The following is a 22,385-nucleotide window of genomic DNA, read 5'->3' as shown; positions in this document are numbered from 1 at the left end:
CCCTAGGTGGTGCGAGGGCAGCTAGGTGCTGCGCCCCGGCGGACGGCCGCGGAGGGGCGCTGCCCGAGCGCAGCGCAGAGGCCCGGCGCGGCGCCGCTGCGGCACGGCCGGGGGGCGGAGAGGGGCGGGCGCGGGGCGGGCTCGGCCCGGAATGTGTAGAGACCCGGGCGGGAGCCTCCCGGCGGCTGCCCGGCTGCCGAGCGCGGAGACTCCGTCACGTGTTTTTCTCCTCCGAGTGAGACGGCGGCGCGGTCGGAGGGGGCCGGCGCGCAGAGCCAGACGCCGCCGCTTGTTTTGGTTGGGGCTCTCGGCAACTCTCCGAGGAGGAGGAGGAGGAGGGAGGGAGAAGTAACTGCAGCGGCAGTGCCTCCCGGGGAACAGGCGTCTTCCCCGAATCCTTCCCAAACCTCCCCCTCTGCCTCCCTCCCTAGTCCCCTCCCCTCCTCCCTTGCCGACTGGAGCGAGGGGCAGGGATGAGCTTGTCCCTCTGGACCGTCTCCGGCTCCCGCGTCTGCCCAGTAGCGTTTCGCGTGGAAAAGCCACTTTCCCCGCCCGCCGAGATGGGCTCGAATGAGGGCTGCGGAGGACGCGTCCGCGGGCGGCGGCAGCAGCAGCAGCAGCAACAGCCGCAGCGCCGCGGTCTCTGCGATTGAGCTGGTATTTGGGCGGCTGGTGGCGGCGGGGACTGTTGGGGGGGTGGGAGGAGGCAAAGGAGGAGGCGAAGGAGGAGGAGGGAGAACCCCGTGCAACGTTGGGACTTGGCAGCCCGCCTCCCCCTGCCCAAGGATATTTAATTTGCCTCGTGAATCGCTACTTCCAGAGAGGAACTCAGGAGGGAAGGCGTGCGCGCCTGCAGGGGCACCACAGGGACCCGCTGGTCGCCGCTGCCTTCCTGCGCGGGACTTAAGCTGAGGCGGCTAGAGATGCATCTTAGCTCCTTCCTGGCTGCAGTGGTTGAGGGGACACTTGGCTTTCGGGAAGATCGTGGCCGCATTCACCCCGGACGCATTGCCTCTCCTCTGGGCATAAAACGCCCATAAACTCCAGTCGGCTCTCTTCCTTGGCGCAGCCACTGCGTCCTTCTTTGCTACCCCTCCCCACTGCAGGGGACGGCGTGGATTTAGGAGTCGGGGTTTCTTCAGCCTTCAGCCTTGTTTGCATGTGCGGGGCCGCGGTGAGGAGCCTGCGCCCCCCAACTAGTTGTTTTTCGGCGCCTCCTTTTGCTCAGCCGCGGTGGCGGTGGCGACAGCATGGCGAGTCCTCCAGATACCGAAGGTTTCTCGGACGTGCGCAAGGTGGGCTACCTGCGCAAGCCCAAGAGCATGCACAAGCGCTTCTTCGTGCTGCGGGCGGCCAGCGAGGCCGGGGGCCCTGCGCGCTTGGAGTACTACGAGAACGAGAAGAAGTGGAGGCACAAGTCGAGCGCCCCCAAACGCTCGATCCCCCTCGAGAGCTGCTTCAACATCAACAAACGTGCTGACTCCAAGAACAAGCACCTGGTGGCTCTCTATACCCGGGACGAGCACTTTGCCATTGCTGCGGACAGTGAGGCTGAGCAAGACAGCTGGTACCAGGCTCTCCTGCAGCTGCACAACCGTGCCAAAAGCCACCACCACGAAGGGGCCTCAGCCCCTGGAGCAGGAGGCAGTGGTAGCTGCAGTGGCAGCTTGGGCCTCGGGGAGGCTGGAGAGGACTTGAGCTATGGAGATGGGCCAGGACCTGCGTTTAAGGAGGTCTGGCAGGTGATCTTGAAGCCCAAGGGCCTGGGTCAGACAAAGAACCTCATTGGCATCTACCGCCTCTGCCTGACCAGCAAGACCATTAGCTTTGTGAAGCTGAACTCAGAGGCAGCGGCTGTGGTGCTACAGCTAATGAACATCAGACGCTGCGGCCACTCTGAAAACTTCTTTTTCATTGAGGTGGGCCGTTCTGCTGTGACAGGGCCTGGGGAGTTCTGGATGCAGGTGGATGACTCGGTGGTGGCCCAGAACATGCATGAGACTATCTTGGAGGCCATGCGGGCCATGAGTGATGAGTTTCGCCCTCGAAGCAAGAGCCAGTCCTCATCCAACTGCTCCAACCCCATCAGTGTCCCCTTGCGCAGGCACCATCTCAACAACCCCCCGCCCAGCCAGGTGGGGTTGACCCGCAGATCACGCACTGAGAGCATCACTGCCACCTCCCCTGCCAGTATGGTAGGTGGGAAGCCAGGATCCTTCCGTGTGCGAGCCTCCAGCGATGGTGAAGGCACCATGTCCCGCCCAGCCTCTGTGGATGGCAGCCCTGTGAGTCCTAGCACCAACAGAACCCACGCCCACCGGCATCGGGGCAGCTCCCGGCTGCACCCGCCTCTCAACCACAGTCGCTCCATCCCCATGCCTTCTTCTCGCTGCTCGCCTTCGGCAACCAGCCCAGTTAGTCTATCGTCCAGCAGCACCAGTGGCCATGGTTCCACTTCGGACTGTCTGTTTCCAAGGCGGTCTAGTGCTTCCGTGTCTGGTTCCCCCAGTGATGGCGGTTTCATCTCTTCAGATGAGTATGGCTCTAGCCCCTGCGACTTCCGAAGTTCCTTCCGCAGTGTCACTCCAGATTCCTTGGGCCACACCCCACCAGCCCGAGGCGAGGAGGAGCTGAGCAATTATATATGCATGGGTGGAAAGGGGGCCTCCACTCTAACAGCTCCCAATGGTCATTACATTTTGTCCCGAGGTGGTAATGGCCACCGGTACATCCCAGGAGCTGGCTTGGGCACCAGCCCAGCGTTGTTGACTGGGGATGAAGCTGCCAGTGCTGCTGATCTGGATAATAGGTTCCGGAAGAGAACCCACTCTGCAGGGACATCCCCTACCATTTCCCACCAGAAGACCCCATCCCAGTCCTCAGTGGCTTCCATTGAGGAGTATACAGAGATGATGCCTGCCTATCCACCAGGAGGTGGCAGTGGAGGCCGACTGCCTGGCTACAGGCACTCTGCCTTCGTGCCCACCCATTCCTACCCTGAGGAGGGTCTAGAGATGCATGCCTTGGAGCACCGCAGCAGCCACCATCGCCCAGATAGTTCCACCCTCCACACTGATGATGGATACATGCCCATGTCCCCAGGAGTGGCCCCAGTGCCCAATAGCCGAAAGGGCAGTGGGGATTATATGCCCATGAGCCCCAAGAGCGTGTCTGCCCCGCAGCAGATCATCAACCCCATCAGACGTCATCCCCAGAGAGTGGACCCCAATGGCTACATGATGATGTCCCCCAGTGGCAGCTGCTCCCCTGACATTGGAGGTGGGTCCAGCAGCAGCAGCAGCATCAGTGCCGCCCCTTCTGGCAGTAGCTATGGGAAGCTATGGACAAATGGGGTCAGTGGGCACCACTCTCATGCCCTGTCTCACCCCAAGCCCCCTGTGGAGAGTGGGGGTAGCAAGCTCTTGCCTTGTACAGGTGACTACATGAACATGTCACCAGTGGGGGACTCCAACACCAGCAGCCCCTCTGACTGCTACTATGGCCCTGAGGATCCCCAGCACAAGCCAGTCCTTTCCTACTATTCATTGCCAAGGTCTTTTAAGCACACCCAGCGCCCTGGGGAGCCAGAGGAGGGTGCCCGGCACCAGCATCTCCGCCTCTCCTCTAGCTCTGGTCGCCTTCTCTACACTGCAACTGCAGAAGATTCTTCTTCCTCCACCAGCAGCGACAGCCTGGGTGGGGGTTACTGTGGGGCTAGGCCAGAGCCTGGCCTCCCACATCCCCACCATCATGTCTTGCAGCCCCATTTGCCTCGAAAAGTGGACACAGCTGCTCAGACCAACAGCCGCCTGGCTCGGCCCACAAGGCTATCTTTGGGGGATCCCAAGGCCAGCACCTTGCCTCGGGCTCGAGAACAGCAACAGCAGCAGCCCCTACTGCACCCTCCGGAGCCCAAAAGCCCAGGGGAATATGTGAATATTGAATTTGGGAATGACCAGCCTGGCTACTTATCTGGCCCTATGACTTCCCGCAGCTCACCTTCTGTTCGGTGTCCATCCCAGCTCCAGCCAGCTCCCAAAGAGGACGAGACTGGCACTGAGGAGTACATGAACATGGACTTGGGGCCAGGCCGGAGGGCAGCCTGGCAGGAGAGCAGTGGGGGGGAGATGGGCAGAGTGGGCCCTGCACCTCCAGGGACTACTAGCATTTGCAGGCCTACCCGGGCAGTGCCCAGCAGCCGGGGTGACTACATGACCATGCAGATGGGTTGTCCCCGTCAGAGCTACGTGGACACCTCACCAGTTGCCCCTGTTAGCTACGCTGACATGCGGACAGGCATTGCTGCAGAGGAGGTAAAACTGCCCAAGGCCTCAGCGGCTGCTCCTCCTTCAGCCTCCACAGCCTCTTCTTCCCCTGCTGCACCTCAAGGAGCAACTGAGCTTCCTGCCCACTCTTCCCTTTTGGGGGGCCCACAGGGACCTGGGGGCATTAGCGCCTTCACCCGGGTAAACCTCAGTCCCAACCGCAACCAGAGTGCCAAAGTGATCCGTGCAGATCCACAAGGGTGCCGGAGGAGGCATAGCTCAGAGACCTTCTCCTCAACACCTACTGCTTCCCGGGGGGCCAACACGGTGCCCTTTGGAGGAGGGGCTGCAGTAGGGGGCAGTGGCGGTGGTGGCAGCAACAGCAGTGAGGATGTCAAACGCCACAGCTCTGCTTCCTTTGAGAATGTCTGGCTGAGACCTGGGGAGCTCGGCGGAGCCCCCAAGGAGGTGGCCCAAGGGTGTGGAGCTACTGGGGGTTTGGAGAATGGTCTTAACTACATAGACCTGGATTTGGTCAAGGACTTCAAACAGCGCCCTCAGGAGCGCCCCCCTCAACCACAGCCTCCCCCACCTCCACCCCCTCATCAGCCCCTGGGCAGTAGTGAGAGCAGCTCCACCAGCCGCTCCAGCGAGGATTTAAGCACCTATGCCAGCATCAGTTTCCAGAAGCAGCCAGAGGACCGCCAGTAGCTCAACTGGACGTCACAGCAGGTGCGTTTCATGGTGTCAGATTCAGAAGACAAAACTGCTTTTAATCTTGTGCTAGATTTCTGTTCTTTGCCTCTGCTCCTTGTGCTCCTTCCCGCTACTCCCATAGGGAGAATGCTCTTAACTGAGAGTTGGTGGGTGGGTCAGGACATATGGATGCTCACCTCACAATGACTGTTGGCAGATAATCAACTGTGTGAGCAGCCACAGGAGGGCTTTTTCATTTGAGAATTCCCAAGTGAAATAACATACTGTAGTATTTTAAAAACTCATATGCTATAATACCAGTTCTGAGGTTTGTGAAGTTCATATATGAGAAACTTTATCTTTCTATTGAAGTTTTCTTTTGACCGTTTATTAAGGTCAGCCCTCATTGGGACAATTCTACAAAAATACTTGTTCACACAGAAGCTCAGCTCTTCACTAAAGATAGTTCTCAGAGCTCTAAAGGGTGATCTTACTGAGTTGCTGTGTGCACTTTTGTTCTGTGTTTTCACAATACCAACGCAACATAAACAGCAACAGGAAGCATCAATTTTTATTCATGTTGTCCTAAAAAGACTGGGGAGTAAAAGCACTTTAGTCATACATATTCAGAGAGAAGTACTTATCTGCCTATGATCTCTTGAGAAGGTGATTATGGGTGACATTTTCTTTTTGTTCCTGTACCAGGAGTCGTGAAATATTTTTCACACAACCACCCATCTCACAGGCATGGCCGCTTTTATACAGGATATGCAATAAACTGCATGCGCCTGGGACCCATTACGAGTTAAGAGTTATGGAAGTTCATCCCTGCATGTCTGCCTAGCAGTTGTCTCTTCTTGCGCGGAACCTTCACATTTATCACTTGGGGGCTACTGTACATCCTCTGTAAAATTACTTAACATTTTTATGGTGAAAAGAAGATACATTAGGTCTGGGAAAAGGAAGTTGTTTTGTTTTGGTTTGCACTGAATGTAAGGGCTAAACTGTGTACTCTTTGCTCTTAGAATATTTGTTTTTTCAGTTCAAGAGTAGATGCCTCAGAAATGTTGAAAGTTGGCTTTAAGTCTTCTGTGGCTAAGGCTGTATTGAAAATGAAAAACATTTGTAATAGGAAATTAGCCTGCCCTTCATTCTGTGAATCTATTTTCTGGTGGTCATAATTGTGGGTAGAAGAGAGGAGTATAGTTTGCAGATAATGTGATGAGTTGGCAAAGCAGAAGTTTCAGCATTTGGAAACACTTTATTCTGACAAAATGATTATCTTGTGAATTTTATAAATGCTTACAGAATGAGCTTTTAAAAGCATTTATTCTTCTTAATAGGTATCTGTTCACAAAAGTTAATTTGTGCTTTGGGGTTCCTATCACTAGTATTTGTGAATTATGTGGTCCCCTTCTTCATTCTGTGTCCCAACACCTAACCCATATCATTCTCTGTTTTATAGAAGATACAGGTATTTGAATGTTCAAACTAAGAATTTAGGTGTTATGTTATGAAAAGCATTTATTTGATCAGTACTTATTTCAGCACTTTTTTCATCATTCACTAAAGAGAGATTTAGTTGCCAGTGTAAAAATTTTGATTATTTCAAATGATGTTTTTGGGTACCAGAATCCCTATAACACTTTAACCATTCCTATTGTAAAGTGCTTCATTTATATAATGAGAACTTACCCAGAACCTAAATTTTGATTTTAAAGCAGATGAAAGAAAAGACTAAGGAACAGTGTTTTTCCTCACCCATTTTCTTAATTTGTATAGGTTTCTTTTATAGAGTAGAATAAATAATGTTTGTCCTGAACAAACAAACCATATAGAATTTTCATTTTTAAAAAGCTTTTTAAAATAAAATCCTCTTTATGTGGCAGATACACTAAAAAACAAAACCAAAAATAAATAACAAAACAACCTCCCAGTCTTCTATTTTTTACTTTCTTAGGGAAAATATAATATTCTAGAATAATCATATATTTTGTTTTGGTTTGCACTGAATGTAGGGGCTAAACTGTGGACCCTGCTTTAACTGCACCATGCCAGAAAAATTCTACAGTCTATGTTTTTAAGATACAAACGTGTTTTTTAAGTGGGGCACCAAATACTACCAGTTACATCCACATCCTCCATCCTGTTTGCTCGCCTTTGCCCTGTTGAGTTTAAAGATGTTATTGATAGTTAATTGTCGTCTGAACAGAGCAGACCTATCAAAGGCAAACAGCTTCTGATCAGAATGCCCATGTTAGTTTGAGAAAACTGTTTTTCTAACTTCCTCCGCAATTGCTCTATTTGCCTTTTTCCCATTTTTCAGGTAAAAGTGCAGCATGATGAAGAGAATGGGGTTGAGATGAGGGCGGGCACTTTCTCCTGGCAACCTCTTGTAAACATCTCGGTTTGTCTCCTATTTCTCAGTGTCCATTAAAGGAGAACGTCTGTGTAGCCTTTAGCTCAGGTGCTCAGGACTTGTATCCAACAACCTTTTCTTGCTTCTCTGTCATCTGTCTCTCCCCCCAACTTAATTCTGACCTGCTAGGTGGTTTCCAGCACTACTCCCCTCCCATTTCCTTTGTTTTCCACCTCTTATTTCTTATTGCTGACATTGCCCTTGTTTTTCTCCTTTTCAGAATTTCGCTGTACAGTACTAGTGGCCTGCTCTCTGCAGGGAGTAAATTGAGATCTCAAGGAGGGCAAACAGGACTTCTCAGCCTTAGGATAGCATCAGCCCTGCAACTTTCAAACAGCATTTACCTCAGATTTGTCTTTTGGTTTTAAAACTGCAACTGGCCAGATAAAGCAGGCTTTCTCAAGACCTGGGCCAGACCTCTGAGGTTCAGTTTTTGCTTTTTGTCATCCTTTTAAGCCCCTTCCCCCTTCAAAAAAGAATTTCGCCATTTCTCTTCCTTTCACTATTTTTCCTTCCCGTGACTTCAAGGATTCCGGACCTCCACGACTGACTACCTCCTCAGGTCTCGCTCCCTCTCCCCTCTTTGCTTTGCTGTGTGGCCTTCAGAGGCAGAGCAAACCCTCTCAGTACTGGCACTTTCCTTTTTCTTGGGTCAACTCTGCTTCCTGCATTCCTCCCTTTTTTATTTGGCATTTGGCCTCCAGTTTTGCCAGGGTGGGGGAAGATGCGGCGAGGCCACCCTCCAGCCTTCCGCCTCTGCCTGTCTCTGGGTCTGGGGGCTGCAGGGCCCCTTCCTAGGCAGCTTGGTAGGCGGTGGCAGGCTCACCCCCCCACCCCCGCCCCTCCCGTGCCAGAGCAGCCGCTGGCCCTGGGTGGGCGGGGTGGCCGGGTGCTGATTGGCCTCCACGTAGCCAATCCGCGCGAGAGATGGTTGAGCTGTGGGCGGGAGGGGGCGTGGCCTGTGCAAGGGGCAGAGCCGAGGGGCCAGCGGGGGCTTTGGTCAGCGACAGCCAGGGACGAGTCCTCCCTGAGCCCAGTCTCCCGTCTCCCTCCATCCCTTCCTCTAGCGCTGGCAGTGCTCAGCCAATAATTCACCCAACCAGTGTTCAGCCATATTCACCCAACCCCCTCCCAACTCCCCCCCCCACTACAGAGGATGTTCTGTGCTCAGCCTTATTTGTTCATCTAGAGCAGAATCCTAAGAATGAAAAAGTCCAAGCAGCCTGCTGACAGAGGCCGGAAACACACACTTCCTCTTATTTTTAATTGAGAAAAATTCAGGCCGTGACCATGTGACATGCCCCATTTTGTTTCCCTCCTCTCTTTACTATGGTTTACTACAACACCCGTTCCTTTATCTTCCTGCCTTGAAATCTGCAAGCAGGAGTGCGCTACAGCACGTGGTTGAGGAATCTGGGGTTGGCTCAGGAGGCTCAAAGTTATATCTTTTACTAAATGGAGCTGGAAGGAAATAGGAGCTCCGTGGCTGGTAGAGTTTGGGGAATTTTCAGAGAAGAATTCCTTTGGCCTGAAAGCACCCCAGCTTTCATAGACCCTTTATTGAGCACCTGCAGTTGCAAAGCACCTGAGATACACCAGACCAAGAAAACCCCATCCTCCTAGGCTGTGAGTATACTGGGAGCGAAATAAAAACCTAGATTCCAGCTTGATCATGAGAATCTTGAGATTCATTGAAAGGGCTCAGTAGGCGGTTCCTTACCAAGGTTTGAAGGAAATGCTGCCTGTTTTTAAACAGATTACTTTTTGGTCTGTGGTACCCAGCAGGGCAAATGGGTGAACTGATCCTGAAAGCTTGCTAGATATGTTTTGCACCCTCCCAGAACAAAATTTTGTGAGCGTATTGTTTTATAAGATGCAAAATATGTTCAGATTTACCTGTCCTAAATAAAGAAAATAAGATAGAGACAGGCTAGGGAAGTATTTCCCCCTTCCCCCTCCCTCCCTCTCAAATAAACATGTCTCATCAGCCAGCATCCCTTTTCCTGAGTCATAAGCCCCAAAGGCAGTGTTTTTGCTGAGGTGCCAATTGAAACAGCAAGGTGAAAATGTACCTAAGAAGGACTGCCCCCTTGTGAGTGACCCAATATGACTTTGGAACAGGGTTGTGTGTGTGTGTGTTTGTGTGTGTGTGTGTGTGTGTGTGTGTGTGTGTGTGAGAGAGAGAGAGAGAGAGAAAGGGAGTGTTTTCTTTCTTGTTCCAGATACTTTAGTTATCTAACAATCTTATTAGTTTTGGCCATTGTTTAGGTAGCTTTTTACATTAAAAAAATCCATAAAAATTCCATATGTTGTGATCATTTATCTTGATGCTTCCTAAATAAATACTATTTCCAATATTGCTTATAGGAAGGCACTTGGGATCCAAAAGGGAATGCCTTTTATTTTTATTTTTTTATCAAAATTCCTGGAAAATGGCTTTGCATTATCTTGAATGATGCAATGGAAAAAGCAGTTCCTGAGAGCCAGAGATCTTGGGTTCTAACACAGTCTGCGCCTTTTGCTAGCCCGGTGACCTTGAGCAAGGCCTTTAATTTCCCTGAACTGATTTCCTCATCAGTAACTTGAGAAATTTGTTCTCAGTTATTTTAACCTCCTTTGCAGCTCTAAACATAGGAATGTTTTGAAAAAAGTGATATTCTTTAATGGGTCAGTTGTAATGAGGATTCTTTCTGAAGAGGCTGTTTATGGGGTTATAATAAAATATATTGGAATATACTGTTCTAGTCCTTGCATCAGTCACGATGGGCACACAGGAATATGGAAGGAAAATATTCTTTGACTGATTTTAACCTTTCTTGTTTGAGGGCTTATTTTTCAGGTTTTTATAGAACTGAAGTCAAACCCACCTAATTGTATCATTCTAAATTTTTGGAACCCTTTCTAGACTGGATTAGGTTCCCCCCACCCTTTAAAAATACACCAGTGTGAGAGAATGCTAGTTCCTGCTTTCTCAGTTCAACTGTCTGAAGCCTCTCGCCCCACAGTATCAGTCAAGCTTTAGTCAGTGCATGTCTGTGACGTTATTTTAGATGTTCATTCTGTTGGGAATCACCCTTCTTCTGGGTAGCTTGTTTATGGATAGTGCTTCTCATTTTGTACCATCAGAATTCTCCAGTGATATATCTACTTAAGTGAATGGAAAGGAAATCTGAGAAGCCAGTTGGGGACTAGGGGAAGTCTTCCATAATTTTTTGTGTAGTTTGAGTTTCCTCTGTTAGGTGTGTGAAACAGCTCAATGCTTCTCTTGCAGACAAAATTAGTGTTGTCTAGTTTTCTTGTGTGCTCTAGGATTTTTGATTAGCTAATTGAGCTATGTGTACTCTGCTTGACTGCCCCAGTGTTTTCTTGGCCTTTGAGTTGCCAGTATATTCAGAAGATCCCACCCTCTTTCCTCCTTCTGGGGCTCCATAAATCATCAGAATAGGCTGCAGACTTTTTCATTCAGAACTCCATTCACTTAGTCTTTTCCCATCCTCCTCCTATAGTGGGATTTCTTAGCTGAATAGTGTATAAATGTCTTCTTTTATTTTGATGGGTTGGTAATTTCGTATAATGGAACACTTCACAATTTTAAGGTTTTTGTTTTGTTTTGTTTTCATGAAAGCTGTGTGCTCTATTATTTCCTCATTTTAGAGAGTTACTGGAAATCGTATTCAAGGAAAATAGCTTGCAAATTTGGTTTGAAGTCAGTTTCATACTAAAGATTCTGTGACTTTTTCATACTAATACCTTTTGTTTTTGTCTTTAAAAGTGATGCCCTTTTATATTTATAATTATGTACTTGGTTTATTATTTCCTTATGAGTCTGTAGCTATGTGGCAGATTTTAAAAACTCTTTTCAAAATGTTATTATTGAAACATGTTGAGAAGTTATAATCATATTGAGTTTTAACTTAATAGAATTAATTTTCATGTTAGTTTGCTATAGTAATATTATGCTAACTTCATACTAATATGAAATAGTTTTTAAAAAATTATTGTAGGGCTTTTTTAAATGATAGGATCACCTACTGGCTTCTTGTTGTAGTAATATTAATGAAAATAACAGTATCTTGCCCAACCTTAATTCACAGAATACAGGGGAAGATAGATAAGTATAAGGTACTGTCATCAATGGTACAAGGAACATTTTCCATTTTAATAATATTCTTGCTGTAGGCTTTGCTATCATCTATTTGTCAAAATAAATTTGGTTGAATAAATGTCATTTGTGCTTCTTCCATGAGTCAGTGATCTTTGAAATAATAGGGCTTTTAAAAATGATGTTTTTGTTGAGAAGTGCCCTCGTTCCTTTTTTGACCCTGGCCTGCCTTTTCATTCCTGATGGCAGTAGAGTGGAATACTTAGGTCACACTACAATTTTTGTGCTAGCTGTCTTGAAGCAGAGGAGATTTTGTAGTTTTCATACTTAACCTGAATGCTTTATTGTGTAAACTGAGTTGCTTTCTTCCTTTCCCTTTTGCCATTCCATGCTTTCTTATTTTTTAACTGTACATTACATTTGCGTGATCCCCTTCCTTTTTATATATTTTTTCTCCTTGACCAAAAAATACTTTAATGCAAGTTCTTTGATCCTCCCTGACATATTTAGGTCATGTTGCTTGAACAGTATCATTTAACATTGAGAACTTGATAGTTATGTTTGCTGAAGTGATCTAAGAGGAGAGGCATTATTATTATTTTTTCAAATATATGTAGTGTGGCCAAAAAATCATGTTTTGTACAGAAAGTCATAAATCTTGCTTTTAAGAAGGATATGATCTAAGTGAAACAGGCAAAATGTTAAAAAAGCACAACATTAAAAATTAGAGCTGTTAGGTGCTGACCACTGGAATATTCAGTAATTACCATGTAGTCAACTGACATTCATCTGATCTTCTCTAATAATTACTTCCTTGTTTATGTTAAAATTATTTGGAGGGCCATCTAATACAAAAATATTCATATTTACGCTTGACGTTTAGGTGTTGTAGTAATTAGAAGATCTCTACCAACTCCAGTGCTGGAGAGGTCACCCACCTCCCCACCCTACTGTAAATTATCTGCCTGTGGCTAGACAGGTCCCAAACCACTGTTTCTTCTTCTTCTCTCCTTCCTTATGTTCCAGATATTACATATTTTGTTGAAGGAAGATGAGGGTAGATACATAGAAATGGAGGAAAAAAAATAGATGTGAGGGAAGATAAGCAAAGTGGTTACTACATTTCTTATGGAACAACTTATTTGAGGAAAAAAACCAGGATTCAGAAAAAGTGATCCACAAAAATTGGCATTTTTCATTAACTTATAAGACAGACATGCCAAGCTACCTCAGACCTTTAGGCTTTTAAAAATTATCCTCACCATGACATACAAATAGTTGAAACTCTCATTTGGACGAATGGCCCATTTGCAGGTGTTAAGCCAACAAACATAATATTCACAAGAATAGAGAGAAAGGTATCTTTGTTTTGGATCTTTAGTGAGGGGAAGTGGCCTGAAGAAGGGTCCAGATATTAGATGCATAGGGCCTGAATGTGGACTTGTGGGGTGGGTGTTAGGAAATGTGAGGTAAGGGTGGGGATACAAAGGAAGTTTTTTCTTCTCTTCAGTGTTTTTTCTTTTTTCTTTTTTTTTTTTTTGTTTTGGAACCAGAGATTGAACCCAGGGTACTTAACCACTGAGCCACATCCCTAACCTTTTGGAGACAGGGTCTCGCTGAGTTGCTTAGGGTCTCCCTAAGTAGCTGAGGCTGGCTTTGAACTTGTGATCCTCCTGCTTCGGCATCCAGAGCTGCTGGGATTACAGGTGTACACTTCCAGCCTGGCTCTATTTCAATGATAGGAAGTCATACTTGTTTTTGAGTTTATAGTATTTTCTTTGAGAAACACAAAGAAAACATGATTCAGACCACCAAGACTTCTAATAGCTTCTGGGTCTGTTCACACTCTTTTCTTTCTTTCTCTCCCTTCCTTTCTCCCTCCTTCCCTGTCTTCTTTCATGAATAGGCAGTCCACACACATGCTCTAAGTTTAAAGTGATCATTTTTAAAGGTGTAGGGTCAGAAGTAAGGCTTCCTCCATTTCTTGTCCCTCAGTCTCCCTTCTCATGGACCACCTTTATTGCTACTTTTTATTCATCTTTCTAGAGATAGACTTCTCCTAAAATTTGAAGCTTAGTAACAGAAGCTTGGTTAAATGCCCAACTGCTCAAAGTCTTCCATGTGAGAATATGCTCAGATCCCAAAGTTTGGCTCTGAAGGAACATAGCAGACTCCTGTTTTGTTTTGTTTTGTTTTTTTTTTTTTTTGTTGTTGTTAAAAGGAAAAAGAAAAAATATCCTTTCGAGACCTCTTTTGAATCCTCAGGTTCAGAAAGTGGCTAGTGAGGGATCTGGCATAACCTAGTGAAGGGGGAAAAGCATTCGCTAAGAAATGATCTCCTTTTTCAACACTGAAGCATATGTGTAAATTAAGAAGGGAAAAGGTGTCTGCAATTTCAAACACTAACATTTAAAGTCTTGATTTTCTTCTCTTGTTCCTTTCATGGTGGTACTCATGTATCTCCCCACCTCAAGACAGAATGACAATGAGTTGTTGGTATGATGTAGCAGTAGTAGTGGTAGGGTTAAATATAAAGTTAAGGATTCTTTTTAAGACTTTCTAATCACCAGGATCTCATAAGAAGATCGAAAAACTCAAAAGACTTGATTTTTTAAAAAATAGAATAAGTCTTTTGCCGTTTCAAGTTCTGGGAACAGTTTATTGTAGACATAAGATTGCATACAAATAATAAAAGAAATTGCTTTATGCTCGTGATCTTTTACTCATTTTCTCCAAATTTATTAACACCATGGAGGAGTGGAATAAGAAGGGTGTGTGTATTGCTGAGATAACTTCTACTTTGAACCAAAGAGGAACTTATCATGAATGACAGATGCTCTGCTTTTTCCACCTGATTGTGGCCCAGAAAGAGTGTGAACAGAATGAGGTTGTTTGAAACTTTTAAGATGTTATGATAACAGATAACATTTAATCCGAGTTATCAGTTTGGTCATTTGGGGTGACTTGCCAATAACAATATGCTCCTAGCAATAGTATTGATTTTCTTCTAGTCACCTGGAGTAAGGAGAAATGAAATCCATCAACATGAAGGAACTTTTAAAAAAAAGAGTTTTATATATGAAATTATCTAGTTTCTTGGATGTATGTATCATTTAGCCTTTGAAGTGTAACAAACCACTCCCAAACTAAATGCTTTAAAACAGCAATCATTTATTAGATGAATTTTCTAGGCTGCTGGTTTGGCTGGGCTCAGCCAGGTGGTTCTTCTGCTTGTCTCACCAGAGTAAATGCATGTGGTTACAGTGTGCTGGGGGGTTTGCTGGGGGCTGGTTGTTGAAAATACCCTTTCTCACCTGTCTGGGGGTAGGGAGGATGCTGCTGCTGTCAGTTTGTGCTTGCTATTGATTGGACCATGTGTCCCAATCAATACCAAGGGGTAAAAAATACATAATACTTCTTGAGAGCAGTCATGTTCTTCTGAATTACCATATTATATAAATGTACCTATAAGTGCAAATACTTTTGCCATCATGAACATTTATCCATTGCATGTTGAACATTTAGAATAAAATTAGTGTTAAGATATTATAATGTTTAGCTCTAATTCTGGATGAAATATGAGCCATTTCCTTCATAGTAGGACAGAATTCATTTTTCCATCTTCACTTTTCTTTGAAAATCACAAATGCTTGTCTTCCCTTCCATAAATCTCTTCCAAGTTTATACCTTGAGCCAGGCAGTGGAGACTGACATAGGCATGTTCCTTTCTTCGTGATACTTTACAGGGAACAAAGAATAGACATGTGAATACAGAAGTATACTGCAAAATGTGATATGAGGAAGAAGAAGGGGAGGGTAGAGTAATAGGAACTACTTTAAATGTTGGGGCAGGAAATGACTTGAGAGAATAGCAAGTATTATAGTCCTAACATTCAGGTGTGTGAAGGGTAAACAAATAATGTTATATCCCATATTCTGTTGCCCAAGTGCAGATTTATGTCTTGAGGTGGCATCTTTTTAAGAGTTAGATTTTCTGCTTAAAAATGCCTCTTGCTGGATGAGTGTAGGCTGAAAGTTAATCTCAAAAAAAAAAAAAAAAAGACTTCTGAAGTTTCTAGTAGCAGAGGCTTTTGCCTGTATTTTTAGTGGCATTGGTGGTTGGTGAAAAGATTTATGCTGTTTGTGTTAGATTCCTACTGTGACTTAGACTAGAGGATCACACTTCCTAACACCCCTTGAGTGGCTCACATCAGACCTGAGCTCAAACATGGGAACCCAGAGCTAGTGAACATCTTCCTACTTATAAACTAGCTGAGCCAGAGGAGAACTGCCGGGAGAAGCAGATTTTTTGTGGGGAGAGGTAGAGGGAAAGGACTATGTCCAAAACTTTCAAACTGTTGGAAAGAGAGCTTTTGCCACCTGAGCACAAACCCAAACGTAGATAGCACAGAATTGCTGTTGATAGGACAGAAAACTCAAATGGTTTGCAAAGTCACGCTAAAAGCAAAGGCTTGCTTTTCCTTCACTCTGCCTGGAACTCCCATCAGCCAGTATTTACATTCTTCTTTTACCAGAAACTCAAATGCCTTAAATATTCTTGAGGTTACAGAACAAAACCAAATGGGACACTGTATAAAGTATGTTGTGGTGGGGGGAGGCAGAGCCTTAGAGTTTTATGCCGAGCTTGTTGAGCTTGGTATTTATATTGTGATCTTGGCAGCTCCCACCCACCCCCCAGAAACCCCCCTCACTTGCCCGTCTGCCCTCCCTTCCCAATTCCAGCACACTCTTTGAACCACAGCTAAACAATAACTTCCTTTCAAAGCTGGTCTCATTCCCTCTGGTTAGATTAAGGAATATAAATATTCCATTTTTAAAATAATGGGTAATGAACCATTTTTTTAAAAAAGATTTCCACTGCTTGAGTACCCTGGAAATCATGAGAGTATAATTAAAACTTTCCCTTTTGCCCTAAACTTTCCCCATGTGAGAGAGAGGAAGGGAGGGAGAGAAAGAAAGAAAGGGAGGAAAGAGTGTGTTTGTGTTCGGGGGTGGGGAGTAAGGTTCAGGGTGGAAACTGCAGTCCAATAAAAAGGTTACATTCCTAAAGCTAGGTCTTTAATAATATTTTGCAGCCTGAGCCCTTTGGTCCCTCACAAGTCCCTACAAGGGACGACTTAGGAAAGTGTGCGGGCTTGTTGTTTCTCGGGCCTTTGAACTGGGTGAAGAATGTGTCTCTAGATGGAAAGATGAATGACTGGCGCTTTTAGCCTCCAGCCTGAAACTCGCTAGAGGAATGTCATTGTGTCTTCAAAGCCAGCTTCCCACCACGCTGTGTTAGATGGGCTCTTGGAAATCCTCTTTGCATTATCAAGTGCACAACAAAAACCCATGCCACCCAATTCGATCTAATTCACTGGCTCTTTTTAGGTGGATTTTTAATTAATGTGTTTCTTCTCTGAGAATAGAGCCCCATTCCATCGCTCCGTCTCCACCCCTACTGATAGAACTTACTTGCTAGATGGGAAACTTCAGGCTTTTTTGGGGGGTGTTGAGGGGAGCGTGGGGAATCTTATTTTTTAAAATTGTGGCAGAAGGTATTTAGGGGGAGATCTTAGCTCTAAATAGTTCTCAGTGAATTTCTAGCATTTTGTAAAAAAAACAAAAACCAAAAATACATTTGGATTACTAGAAAACATCAGAAGTATTTTATTTGCCGTGTTAGACTATACCTAGCTCCTGCCTCTGTTTCAGAAACTTTAACCCTTCCTGAGGGATGATGGGAATACCTGTCCTTGTAGTTATTGGTCCCGAGCACTCTTTTCCACTAAAACTTAGGAGCTATGTGAGGATAGGCTCAGTGTTCATTTCATGTTGCTCACAGAACACTCCTGAATTGAAAACATATTTATCAGCCTTTCTGGGAAGAATCCTTGAACCAGGGAAGAGGATGGCGTTAGGAAACCCTCAAAAACAATAATGTGGATATGTTTTGAGTACCCCAAAACATTTCACTTATCAAATATTTTAAAAGCTAAATTCAGCTTTAGTAGTGTTGAATGTATTTTAAATAGGAAAAAAAAAAAGTTACAAGAGCCCTTGTAATCTGGTATGGATATGAAAACTTGGGTAAAATTAATTACAACTGTATCATTCCCAAGTCTGAAATTGCAGTGTCTTTTAAAGTCTTGGATACTTCCTCTGTTCCCCCAAACCATTCTTTTGAAGATTGACAGAAACTTTGCTTTGTTTTGACAAGATTTATTTCTCTGCCTCCAACAGTAGCTCAGCAACTTTATTCTATTAATATAGTTCCTCTGATGTTAATTGTAGCTTACTGATCTAGGTCACAGCATAGCATTTGCACTGAGGTTTAAGATATCAAAAGCAATGAGAAAATTATTTGAAAAATAGCTATTATATCACAGTTACCTTTATTTTTAGAAAGAGACCAGTTATTAAGTTTGTGATTCATAAACCCCTTCTAATATGTCCCTTTGCCTCATTCCCTTTCTTCCTCTTGGAATTGGTGCTAACTAGTCCCTCTACTAAAATATATGGGTAAGGTTTGGGAACAGGAATTAAATTTTAGTGAGTCTATTTAGCGTGCATGGCAGTTGTGAGCTGCTCTGCTGAAATGTTAGGTTGGTCCAGGAAATTGAACCTAATCTCTAGGATTTGAGACTTGTCCCCCTGTATCTGCCAGTGTTTGTTTCCACACTTGATTGAGACTCATCTAGCGTGGTGACCAAAAGAATAGAACGTGTATCCTAAACTAGTTTGTCAGCTGTTATAACAAATATTATTTGACATTTCAAGTATTGAGATAAAACTTAGTATCCAAGCAATTTGACATATAGCAAAAACATTTGTTATCTTTTAATAGAAAATTCCTAACTGCCCAAGTTCTGTAGTACAAATTCGTTCTATTATATTTTAAGCACGGCTTCAGTTTTATTGGCTCTTCACAGTCATTTGACATTTATTCTAGTTTCTAAAGCTTGAAAATATTTTCCAACAGGTATGCATCTGGCATTAAGCAGGGCAGTTTCTCTCTGTTATCTTGGTAGATGTGGTTTGAATTCTTAATGGAGGGAGTCTGGCATTTGGTAGGTACTGTTTGTCATCTCTAGATAGTGAAAGAATGGACACTGGACCATGTGTTTTTAAAGCACAGTTTTAGAAATACACCAGCACCTCATTCACGGTAAGCCAGAATCATATTCATTGAGGAGGGCAGAGTTTTTTTTTAATGACATTACTGTTGCCTGATACTTGGTGGGTACTAAATATGTGGTTTACTTATATCTTTCCATTCATTGAATAATTAAGCTGTTGTAGTTGCTGCTCCTGAAATTTTGAAGAATACACAACTGGTCATGAAGATAGTGGTGGAGAATTGCTGAAGACCACACATGAAGGAATATTCTGGTTAATTAAATCAGCAAGGAGTTAGTTTCTCCTAAGCATCAGTCCTATTCCTTAGTTCTTGAGTTGAAGAAAACTCTGTGAAGACAATAATTCAAGCCTTCATAGAGCTTGCTTTCTTGCAGACTGATTGAATGGGAGAAGGATGTCAAGGGACCAGCTTCCCCAGGGAATAAATGAGACCCACTGAGAGAAGTAACCAGGTCTCTGACCCCTTTAATGGACTTGAAAGGTTGACCACATTGATTTTCTTGTGAAACTTATGACTTATATTTGCCTGGACCTAAGTGGTCGTTGGTGCTCTTTGTGGCTTTATTGGTCATGATTAAGGTTGTCTTGTGAAATGGAGTCAGATTTTTCTGACTTAATAGGGCAGCATATTAACTTGAAGAAAGTAAGAGTTGAAGTTCATGTGTATCTGCTTAAGAGAGACTGACAGGCAAGATCTGGATCAGGTGACAACCAGGGAGAGATTGCTGAGAGTATGGAAGCCTCCAGCAAGTGTGGCCACCCGCATGTACAGGGCTACATGTGCTTGTAGCTCACGGCACAGCATTGGGTGTTGGTGATTTTCACCGGGTACTTGTTTTCTTTTTTAAGACCACTATGCAAAACTGGTGATGTGTTTATATACTGGGTCCTGCTTTCCCAAGATGCTGCTTCATTCTGTTGGAAAAGCATTTCATTCTTTTGCTTCACTCAGTGTTTATTCCTTGTACAAAATGGGAGGAAAGACTACTAACTTGAAAGTGTTCTTGGGTAAAGAGCTTTTATTTTGATACCACAGCGTATTTTACAAGTACAGATCTTCAGGCACATTCTTGTTAAATCCATACAGCACTGGAGGAAATCCCGCAATCTCTAGGTTCCTTTTTGTGATGGATAACAGCAATTATGGTGGGATATTCCTTCAGAACTAACTTTAACTTTTTCATTCTCGCCTGAGAGCATTTCCTTCCTGATTTTACTCCTGGTGAGGAGGAAGGGCACCTGACCTTTTTTTTAAAGTCTGAGGTCGTAAATCGTATTTTTACCAGAAGTTCAAATTGACCCAATAAAAAGCTTATCGCAAAATACTATAAGGTCCTCAACACCAATGAAACCTAAAGCATGATAAACACATTTAAAGTTATGGAAGGGGAAGTGGGCGATCATAACATTGGAACAGCTGCTAATCAGTTTACTGAAAGGGGAAATAAGATGAAGTGAACCCAGGGTCTCACTCGTGCTAGGCAAGGGCTCTACCACGGAACCCTGTTTATTTTCTTTTGAGACAGGGGTTCCTTAAATTGCCCAGGCTGGCCCCGAACTTGAATTCCTCTTGCCTCAGCCTCCTAAGTAGCTAGAATTACAGGCACACCCCCAGACCTGGCTTGACTTGGGCAGTTTTGAGGAGTACTGATCAGGTACTTTGTAGCATGGACCTAATTAGGATTTGTCTGATGTGTTTCTCATGATTAGACTGGGGTAGTGTGTTTTGGGGATGAAGATCACAAAAGATAAAGTACCATCTTCTTATTCGATTAAGCATGTGCATTACTACTTCCTTGGTTTATCAAGGTTGTTCTTTACCTTGACTCCCTAGCTGAAGGCATATTGGTCAAGTCTTTCTACTGTAAAAGTTGGTCTTATTTTACTCCCTTTCCATATTGTACTCTTTGGAAGGAAGTCATGATACATATGTAGCCCATTGCCTGAGAAGTGGGCATTTATGTGTGTGTGTGTGTGTGTGTGTGTGTGTGTGTATGTATATATATATATATATTTGGATTCTCCTGCACAGATTTGCAGGAGAATCACTGATTAATTCACTCAATCACATATGCATCAGTTGGGACTTGTGGCAATTTATTTTACACTTTGGGTTATAGTCAGTAGTACTTTATTTGTTGTTCAGATTGTTCCAGCTTTAGCTCTTTTGGTTGGCTCCTATGTCCCCTTGACATATTCCTATCATTGAGGGTTTTTAATTCTGCACTTTTGGGGGGTCCATTTTCTTAATTTCTGATGCTACAAGATACCCTAGGATCATCTTGTCTATTTTATCCCCCAGTCCTAGAATCATCCATTTCTTTAAGGTACGTCTGGTTCCTTTTATTGGAAAATTATATTAGAAACTGAGATTGAGTGTTGGGACTGGGGTGTCCATTGCTTTTTTTTTTTTCCCCCTCTCAGCCAATAGAGCAAGGAAATAGATATGTGTATCTATGGATTCGTGTCCACATCCATCTATAAGTATTTCCATATGTAACCATGTAGCTCTCTACTAAGCTACACCTGAGTTCATACTGTTACCTTCAGTCCTTTTCTATGTGGCCTCCTCCCTGTACTTGTCTGTCACCTCCCCCCTCCAACTATGAGCAACCTGGTTGCCATCGTCCTTCATCAGTTTAAGTTGTGTGTTCAGTTACATGTCATAGCAGCATTAGGGTTGTTAACGTAGACCCAGTGAGAAACAGCTTTGTCAGTTAGGCCCACTGCTTACGTACAGATTCTTTTACCTTTTGTCTTCAGGACTCCCTTCAGTTCCAGAGTTGCTTAGGTCAGCACCTTATCACCCTTCCTCCTTCAGTGAGTGTGTTCCTTGCACTGTGATGTGCCTGGATTCTTTTGTCACATTCTGTATTCCATGTTGTGATCGCTGACCTCCCCAATGATTTTTTTAAAAATTTGCACACACTAAGGTTTGTTCTTTGTGCTATAAACTCTGTGGGTTTTAACAAATGCTTAATGTCTTTTATTGACCATTAGAATATCATGCAAAATAACTTGTTCTTTAAAAAAATTCCCATTCTTTACCTATTTAATCCTTCCTTTTTCTTCCCAACTTCTGGCAATCATTGATGTGTTTATTGTTTCTATAGTTTTGTCTTTTTCAGAGCGTCATATAATTGGAGTCGTTATAGTTCGTATCTCTATCAGACTGCCTTCCTTAGCAATATGTACTTCAGATTCAGATTTGTGTGACTTGATAGATCTTTTCTTTTTATTGCTGATGGATTCTTTGTATGGAGTTATCATAGCAATCCCACTGGCCTTTTATGAGTTGTTTCGCTACATATATTTGAAGACCTTTGTGTAGTTAGTTCTTAGTTTTCCCTTAATATTAATCATTTTCAGGTTTTACTCTTTTTCTCCCCCCCTTTGGTATTGGGGATTGAACCCAGGAGTGCTTGACCTCTGAGTCACATCCCCAGCCCTTTTTATTTTTTATTTTGAGACAAGGTCTTGCTAATTTATTGAGAGCCTTGCTAAATTTCAGAGGCTGGTTTTGAACTTGTGATCCTCCTGCCTCAACCTCCTGAGCTGCTGGGATTACAGGTGTGTGCTACCATGTTCAATTTATCATTCTTCTCAAACTTTCCATTAGTTTTGTCGTTGTTTCCAAAACCTATAGAGTTTTCCACATCTTTTTCCTGTCCAGAGTTGTCCAACATTCTCCAGAAGAGTGATTCAAACTAGCTCCAGGTCCAGTTAGAGGATTGCTTCTTGTTTTCCATGTCCCTCCCCACTT

General features: G+C 44.3%; 1 protein-coding gene across 1 annotated transcript in view; it reads left to right on the top strand.

Annotated features, from left to right (window-relative positions):
- The first annotated feature begins 201 nt into the window (after window positions 1-201).
- The window catches only part of Irs1 (insulin receptor substrate 1), a 58,881-nt gene continuing 36,697 nt past the window's right edge, over window positions 202-22,385 (top strand). Inside the window, exon 1 of the mRNA XM_026409550.2 lies at window positions 202-4,997. Coding sequence (XP_026265335.2) covers window positions 1,251-4,976 — 3,726 coding nt within the window. The 5' untranslated portion in view covers window positions 202-1,250 and the 3' untranslated portion in view covers window positions 4,977-4,997. The remainder of the gene's footprint in view (window positions 4,998-22,385) is intronic.

This window comes from Urocitellus parryii, chromosome 1, assembly GCF_045843805.1.
Source record: "Urocitellus parryii isolate mUroPar1 chromosome 1, mUroPar1.hap1, whole genome shotgun sequence".
In the NCBI taxonomy this organism is placed as follows: Eukaryota; Metazoa; Chordata; class Mammalia; order Rodentia; family Sciuridae; genus Urocitellus; species Urocitellus parryii.
The sequence above is the reverse complement of the archived record's forward strand: the minus strand, read 5'-3'. Positions and strand labels throughout refer to the sequence as shown.